Here is an 11,105-nt window from a genome sequence, read left to right as displayed (position 1 = left end):
AACTGCACGAGGGATATCACTCGGTATAGGGGAACCAACAATACTACTTCTGGGAAATGTCTCAAAGATCCAAATCTACAAAAGATGACAAACAACGTACCAAGTTAACAAAGTTACAATACTTGTTGCTTAAAAACACTTATTAAACATAGTGTACATACCTCAAATGCATAGACAAATCCATGCAGAGTATATTTATGTCTACTGCTGATTCTTGGCGCATTTGGGTTCAAATGGTCCTCAGTCTTATCAAACATAGTATGCAATTGTTTGTAAGTGAAATCCCATATAAATCTGCCCCATGGGTACTTATGTCAAAAAATTACACTTAATAAGTACATATCAGTTTGATATAATGTGGGTAAAACATTGTTATACCTATTAAACTCATGCGAATTAGAGACGAGTGTCATACGTTCATAAGTAACTGGATGTCACTGTTATTTCCCCAAAAATCATTGGTCTAGCATATATAGCAAGGAGACTCTCACCACGTCTTCATTGCTTAATTGATGAAGTGAGTTATTAAACACATTCGTAAGGTCATCCATACTCACTAAACGTGAAAGCGGCATAAATGGAAACACACATTCTCCAAATGATGCAAAACCAGATTTGGGATGGAAATTATCCCCGAACCGCAAGCAGAATGAGTTCCTAACAAAGCAAACCCGATAGTCGCCAACCGGAAATAGAAGCTCTTCTAGGTCAACTTGATAAAAAGTAGTAGCTTCCTTACACAAAAGACAGTGACATAGTAAAGGGTGACATTCGACACCCATCGACATGTTCATGTAATCACTAAAACATGATTTCCTAAACATCACCGCACAAACTGGTTGGTTTTGTAAGCACGCTATGATTTTGCGCCCAAGTTCAGGTCTGCAGGTTGTAGTAACACCATTGCGTATGTTCTATCGTGCTACAATCAAAAGAATTATTAATTATGGATTTTTCTATGTATGTTTCGGAGCGTAATTAGGGTTTTTGATTATATTCTGGAATTAGGGTTTTTGATTGTATTCCGAAATTAGGATTTTTTGATGTATGTTCTAGAATCAGAAAATCAGGTACGGTATTTCGGACCCAGTTCATTGTATTTCAGAATTGGTTTTCGGATTCTAGAGATATTCCAGAATAGCAAAAATTAGGGTTTTTGATTACGATATATCATGCATCGATTCATTTTCAACAATTATGGCAAATGTACATTCTTACCAAACAATTTGGTGTTGCATACTTTGTAGATAATGTAAATGTATATCATTACATTTAAGTATTCCTTTCTTTTAATTAGGTGTGATTTTCAACTTTTCTTTAATTTAATAATATATACAAATCATTTTTTAAAATAACTAAAATCATTGGCCCACATTCATTCATATATTTATATAACATATATCATTTGTCATATAACCAAAGCCATATATATATATATATATATATATATATATATATATATATATATATATATATATATATATATATATATATATATATATATATATATATACACATATATATATAAATGGGAAAAAAGTTCAATTAGCATTTATGGCCTTTCTCACCTTTACACACTTAAATTTACATAGAAATCTCTAAAATATATAAAATAATTACCAAATGTTTACAAGATTTAGAGTATATTTTCAGGTAAATGATACAAAACTCACTAACTTTTTATTTTTTTGTGATTTTGACACTGTGTTTTTTCTATTAGAATTAGATCATTATGTTTTCAGTTTGTTGCAATTCTGACAATTTGCTTTAGGTCAGTCAATTGCCACTGCAAACGACACTATGTTGTATATTGGTCATGTCTAGGCATGCACTTCCTTGTTGACCTCCTCCCCGTATAATCAATTACTAGTTGTGAGCCCGTGTATTACACGGATTGATTAAACAGATTAAATATAAGGTGTAGATATTAAGTATTTTCTAAAGTAATATTTTGAAATAAATATAAATAAAATGATGAATAAGTAATTTAATCTATAATAATAAAAAAGTTATTATCATGTTTTAAATAATCATGTTGAATATGAATGTGTAAAAATTAAGTATTATTTAAAGTAAACCACAAAGATTATTTATGTAATTTGTCTTAATTAATCTATATTAATAAGATTAATTAATATAAATTCAAAAATGGAATTCATTAATATATTAATAGAAATAAGAAGGTTTACTATATACATCAATTCATATTAATTGTTATGAGGTGTCATTTAATAAGTGGAAGTTGAATAAGTATGAAAAAAATACAAAAATGAAAAATGGAAAAAAATTAATTTAAAATTGTAAGAAAATTACATGCATCAAATTCAATAAAAAGTTGACATTTGATAAAATTATTTTTATTTATTAAGGTAGATTGGATTACTTTGTTGACCATAGTTGTTTGCTTAATGGTGAAATAACTTCTAAAAATAAATATTTGATTTTCAACAAACTTTGGTTAGATTATAGACACGAGTAAAATTAGGGATGAGCAAAAGGACCAAACCGGCCCGAACCGGACCGGAACCGGGAACCGGCTTCAGCCAAAATCAAGAACCGAACCGGCCCGACGGTTCTATCGGTTCCGGTTCTACCGGTTCCCGGTTCCTACCGATTCTTATCGTGTCTTCAAATGTTGGAACCGGTCCTTGAAAAATAGCATCATACGGCTCCGGTTTTTGCCATGTAAGAAAACCAAATGTAATTCCAAATGTAAAATCCAAATGTAATTCTCATCCCTAAGTAAAATCCAAATGTAATTCTCAGAATTTTGTTTTTTTTAAAGGAGGGGTTCATTAGGATAGCCATGTAAGAAAACATGTTATTAAATGACAACTCATATTGGAATAATTTTTTGTCATTAAGAGAGTTTTGATTGAAAACTAAGAGGCTTGCATGGTAAATTGGTAATAATCACTCGATAAAAACGCTTTTACCTCTTTAAAAACTACTAAAAAAATGAATAATTTTGATCAGAACGACATGTTCTTTTTAGCAAATAATAAAAAACTTTTAAATATTATTTTTACTTTCAAACATAAAACGACTATAAATACACATAATAGTAGGCATATCCTAGTTAGCTTATGATGGTATCTCATAGGTTTGATGACAAAAAAAAAAAATGATAATTTGTTTGTTTTCCATGACTCTAACTATAACTTGTGTTTAATAAACCTTTAAAATCAGACCTATTGTTTCCAAAATTATTAATTTGGTTTGCATGCCTATATTAATAATATGTACAACAAATGAGTTAAAAAAACAAACAAACAAACTTGTTTTACTCGTAGTTTAACTCGGATAGTTGGCGTCGATAGAGAAAATGACTCAAGAGAGTAACCAACTGTTGATTTTGTTCATATTTGGTCTTTTTCCTTTTTTGTTTGTACGCAATATATTATCGAACTTGTTGTTTGTGTCCATCATAGCTCTTTTGACCGATTATTTGTAATACCCGCAGATTCGGCGTAGTCAATTAAAATTTATTAAGCATTAAAAATGACTTTTTGATAGGAGGTTATTTAGAATAAATAGTCTTAAACAGAGTTATAGTATATGTGACAAGGATTTCGTACATATAAAGAACAATAAAAATCTGACTTCGTATGAAAAAGTTATACTTCTTCGAAGTTTCGCAATTAAACTTGCACGACTCTACGTATCGTAAAAATGAAATTTTGATCAATTACATTTTAACCTAAGAGATCTAAACAAAAGTCGTAGTAGTCGTTAAACCGAGAGTGTACATATAAAGAACGTCCAAAATTTGACTTCGTAAGATGAAGTTATGAATTTTAAAAATTTCAGCGTAGCAGTATACGGCTCATAAACATAAATTAAGATTGGTCAACTATTAGGAGAAACAATCTAAACAAGAGTCGAATATCTCGTTAATAGAAGTCCATCAATATAAAGAGAGTCGAGAACGAACGTCGGACGAGACAATTATGAATTTTTAACGGACTTTAACAGTTTAAACCTATTAAAAATATAACTTTTAAAATAAAGTCAAAATTAACCGAATGAAAGTTTTAGATCTCGTTGATCGCTATGCGTGAATATAAAACTCATCGAAAACGAAACTCGTATGAGTTTTCTAAGACTTTATAAAAAACTTTACATGCAGTCGTGCGCATAGACAAGATGGGCAGTACGCACTGACAACCCGCGAGACTGCGACACGTGTCACCACTAGATGAATGCCATGTCACCACCCCGACATAGTGCGCGACGCGCCCGGACACGATGCGTGGCGCTCCCCGACATGATGTGCGGCGCACATCGCTTTTTTCGGCTATATATACTTGCCTTCGTATAAGCTTTCATCCTCACTCCCCTACACGCCCTATTTGCCGCTATTCGCCAACTAATAGCCATTTTACCTTAGTTCTTAGTATTCTGGCGAAGCCCTGCGACCCTGAGTGCCCAACAAATAGTAGCCATCGAATAGAAGCTCTGCCAATGCAATTTCTGGACTTCTGCCTAGGAAATCTCTGTAAGTTAGATTATACTCGATATTATTTTAAGTGTAATTTATATTTATGTTCATATTTGTTATTATGTCTTTATAAATAAGATTTGTCAGTGATTCCAACGTCATATTATTGATTGATCTACTTACGGGGATAATGTCTAGGTTGGATTTAGTGAAGTGTTTAAAGTGTGATTTACAAACAGTATACTTTGTATACCAAACGCACCCTACCTCTGATATAATCCTACCTGGTTATCTCTTATTAGCTATGGATCAGTAGACATTGAGGTTATTGACAAATCTAGACTATTAATTAGTCATAAAGAATAATTAACTAAGACTTCCTGATAATTAAACTTATGTCACATCAAGGGAAAAGCAAAGTGCTAAAGCTAAGCATTTCCTGACTTTAAAGTCATCTACTTTAAGATGTGGGTGCATAGTCCCTTTCATGAAAATGATTTTAATACACATATTAATTAAAGTATTAAATATTTGTTAAAGAGTTTATATGTGAAATACATGTTTATTGCCTGGAATATATGTTAAGAACATATTTGTTAATATATGATATGCGAATTGAGTATGGTTTTATATGTGCTAAGATATATATATATATATATATATATATATATATATATATATATATATATATATATATATATATATATATATATATATATATATATATAAAAGGGATATTGAATATAAGGCTGTTATATACCTAATTTTAGGTATAGAACCTATCAAAACTACATCATTTTATTCCTTTTTAGCTTAATTTTTCTTTTCTTCTAATTATTCATATAATCAGACTTCATCGTATTCGCTTTTTTATTTGACAAAATCAATTTCTCAAAATCATAATCATCGTCTCATGCATTCAATTTTTTTTATTTATTTGACATCAGTACATCACTTTATAATTGTCGATGTATCCCTACAAAGTAAAACCCAATTACAATATATATGTTTAGGAATTAAATCACCAAAAAATGTGAATGGTATTCACACAAACATGAAATCGTATAACACGTGGTAAATGTATATAAATTCAATTATAATCCATGTGTGGTAAATGTATATAAATTCAATTATAATCCATGTGTTCTTTGAAGTAACATACAAACACGTGTTCTGTTACAACCACTTATTTTGTAATTTATAAGTAAAAGTGATGATCAGAAACAACGAATTTCCAGAATTATTGGCAAGAATTTAAAGTGCGGGAGAAAAAAATATAATCAAAGATGATAATAAGGAAAGTACATTAAAGATTTTGAATTGATATGTGGGGAAGATCTTTTGATACTAAAAATAAGGAAATTAAAATATTAATTTATTATGATTTATACTAAAACTACCTCGTTTTGATTGGTTCACACCTAAGCTTAGGTATATATAACAGCCTTATATTTACTTTTCATATATATATATATATATATATATATATATATATATATATATATATATATATATATATATATATATATATATATATATTATTTCATGATAATAAGAATAAAAGTTTTAGGAGTTGAGCGTTATAGTCTTACCAAGAGATAATATAAAACTTGTAAACGAGACTTAAGTTTAAGTGGGACAATGGATAGCATATCCTTAAGATTGCATACGAGAACTAAACGAAGAGTAGAATTTTAATATTCCAAATCCGAGAGTATAGATTAGGTATAGTCTTCTGGTATTGCTCTGAGAGTATGGATTAGGCATAAGCATTCGTCTACGGTTCGAGAGTATGGATTAGGCATAGTTATTCATCACTAGTCCAAGAGTATGAATTAGACTTAGTTATTCATTCCAAATCCGAGAGTATGAATTAGATATAATCATTTATTCTTGATCCGAGAGTATAGATTAGGTAAAGTCATTCGTTTCCAAATCTAAGAGTATGAGTTATGTCGTTATATAGTATTGAAATGTGAGGATCGACGGGATGGGGTAGATTGCTTATATGCGATATATGTGCATTAATGATCTTTTAGGTTTTAAGAGGTATATATATATATATATATATATATATATATATATATATATATATATATATATATATATATATATATATATATATATATATATATAGGATTGAAATCTCTATGTACTCATCAGATTTCCCAACCTGACCCACTCAGTTTCTTTGTATCATAGGTATCGATACGAAGGTACTTGTTGTTTGGATATGATGAGAAATTAAAGAAAATATGTCATTAAATCATTAATGAAATGCATTTCTTGGAAATCTTTGGTAATAATATTATCACGTTATTGTGAAGAAATTCCACATTATAATTCTTTAAAAATTATATTCTAAAATGAAATAAGCATAATTAAATCCGTCTTTTCTGTTCGTGAAAATAAGGATGTCACACCATCACGGGTGATAGTCGGTCAAAAGGGTTACGGTGAACACAAACAACAAGTTCGATGGTATATTATATACAAAAAAAAAATCGTCAAATGTAAACAAAATCAACAGTTGGTTGCCCTCCTGAATTATTTTCCTTTTTATTACAAATGCGTTGAAAAATATGAATTGGAAATCAGTGAGATAGTATATAAAGGTCTATTATATGTTTAGGGGGATAAAAGGGTTCTTCAATTATTATTGACAAAATCATTCAACATGTGCGAATCGAACTACAAACAACTGTAAGAAAAACATTAAGTAACTTTTGATGGTTAGTTTTTCTTGTATGGATGTCAAGTCGATGAACACGTATAACATCAACATCAAATGCTAAAGTTGATGTTGGCAATCTTAATCATCTCTTAGTTGCCAAAAGACAGAATGTCTGGAGGCAACATGGTCATATAAATTGTTTTAGGAGAGTAATACAAGCCACTATGGCAAGGCCAACCCGTATCTTGTATCTCATTTCCTAGTGATGACAACTCTTGCCAAACTTTTTCTAATGGTTTTGAGGAAGACATTTACAAGGTTTCTTTAGAATGACGAGCATGGTGAATACAAACCATTATCAATGAACAAAACCACATTTTATCTTTTCTGAATATCCTAGTAGGTTAAAAGATGGATGTACTTGAAATATCTAATGAGTATTAATCAACCCTTTCTAATGATAGCGTTGATACAATGAGAACATGACAATGAGTATAATGTAAAAACCGGAGCCTAATTCACTATACACAAAGGTTTTCTATGGTAAAAGAAAATGAACGTAAACGAAATCAACAGTTAATTACCCTCATAAATCATTTTTCAAGCGCCGATATTATTTGAAATGTTATGAATTGAAATTGAAAACTTTTTTCTAATTTAAAAAGACAACAACACCATAAAAGTTTTACGTAAATTCCGACCTGGACAACCAAACTATTCATACAAAATAGTTCGTTTCATCATTAGCCAAAGTAGAACGAATATATCAAAGAAACATCATAATTATAGTTTTCAATCAGTCTAATGGTGTACGAATTACCATAACACGTTATTTGAATATTTCCTCTAAAGTCTGTGTTTACTCCTAATCTATCTTTTGGTTATTATTTTTCTGGTAAAACAGCTTTATGTTTTGCATGTTTACCTACGAAAATTTCCAATGGTGCAGACTACACTAAAAGCCTAAAACAATTAACATTTAAATTGATTCCAAAATACAAAATTGAAGGTAAAAATCGTTCATTTACACTTTCTCAACAGCTCTAAATTCACTGTCACAAATTGAAAGCACAGATACGCAATTCATGATTTTCCCATAACCACATGGACCAAAATTGTAATTTCCCCTAATTCAAATCACCCACACACAAAGGCCAACGAAGAAAACCCAAGTTCCACTATAACTTCAATGTTCCAAAGATATATACATGTAACATTAAAAAAAATTAAATAATTAATTAAATTGAAATATGTCTTTAATATACTGAAGCAAGCTTCTGGGTTTTGAGACCAAATAAGTTTTCAAATAACTTAGGAGCCATCGGAGGCATCTTCACAGGCTCAGGGGCCACGAAATTCACAATCTTCTCATGGATACGATACCTGTGAATTAAAAATTCATTTCATATAGTTTCCTTCCGTAGGGGTAAATATGTCATTTCGTACCTGATCTTCCGGCTTTTAGAAGCGCATCGATCAACAATTTTACGTTTTTTTGTTTGCAGACTTTTGAGGGCATAAAACGCAGGTTGTTGAGCTTGTAGTCTCTTGAGTGCAATACGTGCTTCCTCGGAAGATTCCGGAATAATGGTCTCAAAAAATTCTCTTAATAATTGTTGATAGAATTCTGAGTCATCAAGTAGTTCGGGATCACCATCACAATTAGTTACCTAATCAGGGGTAAATATGTCATTGGTCGTTACATAACTCATCTTTCATACAAATAAAAAGTAAAAAGTAAACTTCATACCTCATCTTCGAGAGTTGAGTTGAGAACCTGTTGGTTACACAAGCGTTAAATTAAATAAAAATCAGAAAACAATTAAAATTAACTTTTAAAAAAAGGTGAAATGTTGTTACATTTCCAAAAAGTGGGACAACGGATCTCCTTTGTTGCATCCCTTTGATCATTCTACTTGGGTCCCGCATGTAAAATGCAACTTGTTCGCTGATATTCTGCAAGGGTTAAATATTAAGTGAGAATAAAATACTAGTAGCATATTTTATTAAGAGGGCAAACTTGTAAATTTAACCTGATTGAAGGCTTGAAATTTGTTTTTGATGCCAGTTGTCACTTGTGTCTTCCTCTGCCATTTATCCACTGACATGTTTCTAAATGGAGCAATTCTGCATCATAGTGATATTATTAATAAAATGTAGTCAAATTAGAGTCAACACTTGGAAAATAATTTTAAAAGAAAAATACCTAGACTGCATTTGAGAAATCTTGAACCATTCTTCATCTCCTTTTCTGGAAGCATCTAAAATTGCATCACCTTCAATTAAGACAAATATGTAAAATAACAATATTTATTACAATAAATGAAAATTACAATATGTATTTTGTTATTTCTTGCATTTAGCCCAATAGTTTATGACTTTATTCTGGAATATACCTTTAGATGCTTCCACAATTGAGGGATTCTTTTCAACAAGTGCCTATTAACAGAACTTCTCAATAATAAACTACTCATTATGTTAAAATATATATATATATATATATATATATATATATATATATATATATATATATATATATCTTACCTCCTGTAATTTAAGAATAGAATCTAGGGTTTTCTTAGTTGAATCAATTAGGTCTGAATATGCTTCTTTAACTTCTTCACAAGAATTGCAGAAAGCAGATCTGATTGGCTCCTGTAGAGAGTTTTCAAAGTGAAAAAGTTTGATGTTTTACATTAATACACATAGATGTTAAAAAGAGTAAAAAAAATTGTGAATTGAAGTAAACCTGTGGAAGTCGATTTGAATTTACAAATGATTTCTGTAGTAAAAATCTGAATTCAAGAGTTTTGTCCCAAAGAGCCTTGAAAAAGATCAATGATATTGGATTAATCCACAAGAAACAACAGGAAAATTATCAAGTATGAATAACAATATATATAAAAGACTCGTATACCCCTTGATTTTTTACTGCTTTGCCTCTCTGAAGATCCTCATTTGGGTCTCTTCTTATGTTTCTGAAAAGGTCTCTGCATAAGTTCACAAGAAAAAAAAAAAAAAAAAGTCATTATGTAAGAGCAAATGATTTGGTATCTGAATGTATGCCATAATAAAAAAAAAAATTAAAAATAAGGGACTTACTGTTCTTGATGGCGTATATCATTTATCTCCTTTTCAAGTTCTTCCCTATCAGAATGATTGTTGTCTTCTGTTTTCATGTCTACATCATCATCATCATCTCCCATAGAAGCACTATCCTCATTTCCAGAAACATCTTCCTCATTCTCCAGCTATGCCAACAAAATGTTTTGAAATCCATCAATTAATTTGTAATGAAATAAATAATATAAAGTAACAAAGATAAAGATGCAATGAAGCTCTGTTTACATTCATAATTTCTATTTCAGAGTGATACTCTTCTTCATCATCACTATCTTCATCTCCATTAGTATGATGATCCTCAATTCCATATGTCTCATTATCCAACTGTAGAATATAGAGGAAAATAAACAATGAGAAAAAAAAATTAACTCTCTCTCTATATATACACTCTAATAGAGTTTATTTTGAGAGGAGAAAAACATAAAGAATTACTTACATTCTGAAGTTGATATGTGATGTTATCATCATCATCATCTGAACTAATGTCCCTTTTCTGAACTTTTTTCATTTTCTTTGAAGATTTCCCCGTTCCTTTAACAAAATCAATCTACAAAAACCAACTGAAGCTTTATATTTAAAGTGAAGCAAACCTTAAGTATGTTTTCTACTCAAATAACTATTCCATACAATATTATTCCTTTATAATCAAGACAAAAAACAATGCCTACTAACAAGTGAGAATATAATAGCATATTTATCAAAGACTCGAGACAAAAGAGTCCATGCATACAGCATACACAAGAGAGAAGCAGGCTAAGTTACCTAAAGAACACAAAAATCAGAATGTGATGAAAAATTAAAAACTTCATATAGTTATAATACTGATTTTTCTAGTTAACTATAAGATATATGGGGGTTGCTATGATC

At 30.1% G+C, this 11,105-nt stretch overlaps 1 protein-coding gene across 3 annotated transcripts in view; it reads right to left on the bottom strand.

Moving 5' to 3' along the window:
- Nucleotides 1-8,274: 8,274 nt before the first annotated feature.
- Nucleotides 8,275-11,105, bottom strand: part of LOC145038685 (uncharacterized) — a 3,320-nt gene continuing 489 nt past the window's right edge. For 2 of the 3 annotated variants that reach the window (XM_078986968.1, XM_078986970.1), the window contains 13 exons: nucleotides 10,675-10,785; nucleotides 10,464-10,562; nucleotides 10,218-10,366; nucleotides 10,033-10,105; nucleotides 9,865-9,939; nucleotides 9,660-9,770; nucleotides 9,512-9,554; nucleotides 9,322-9,391; nucleotides 9,149-9,242; nucleotides 8,976-9,071; nucleotides 8,866-8,892; nucleotides 8,562-8,785; nucleotides 8,275-8,498 (listed from right to left, as the gene is read on the bottom strand). In XM_078986968.1, coding sequence (XP_078843094.1) covers nucleotides 8,372-8,498; nucleotides 8,562-8,785; nucleotides 8,866-8,892; nucleotides 8,976-9,071; nucleotides 9,149-9,242; nucleotides 9,322-9,391; nucleotides 9,512-9,554; nucleotides 9,660-9,770; nucleotides 9,865-9,939; nucleotides 10,033-10,105; nucleotides 10,218-10,366; nucleotides 10,464-10,562; nucleotides 10,675-10,746 — 1,260 coding nt within the window. In that variant the 5' untranslated portion in view covers nucleotides 10,747-10,785 and the 3' untranslated portion in view covers nucleotides 8,275-8,371. Of the gene's footprint in view, nucleotides 8,499-8,561; nucleotides 8,786-8,865; nucleotides 8,893-8,975; nucleotides 9,072-9,148; nucleotides 9,243-9,321; nucleotides 9,392-9,511; nucleotides 9,555-9,659; nucleotides 9,771-9,864; nucleotides 9,940-10,032; nucleotides 10,106-10,217; nucleotides 10,367-10,463; nucleotides 10,563-10,674; nucleotides 10,799-11,105 lie in introns of all 3 variants that reach the window. The other variant, XM_078986969.1, reaches the window with a different exon arrangement.

This window comes from Lactuca saligna, chromosome 4 (assembly GCF_052625555.1).
Source record: "Lactuca saligna cultivar CGN05327 chromosome 4, ASM5262555v1, whole genome shotgun sequence".
In the NCBI taxonomy this organism is placed as follows: Eukaryota; Viridiplantae; Streptophyta; class Magnoliopsida; order Asterales; family Asteraceae; genus Lactuca; species Lactuca saligna.
This window is presented reverse-complemented; position numbering and strand designations above follow the sequence as displayed.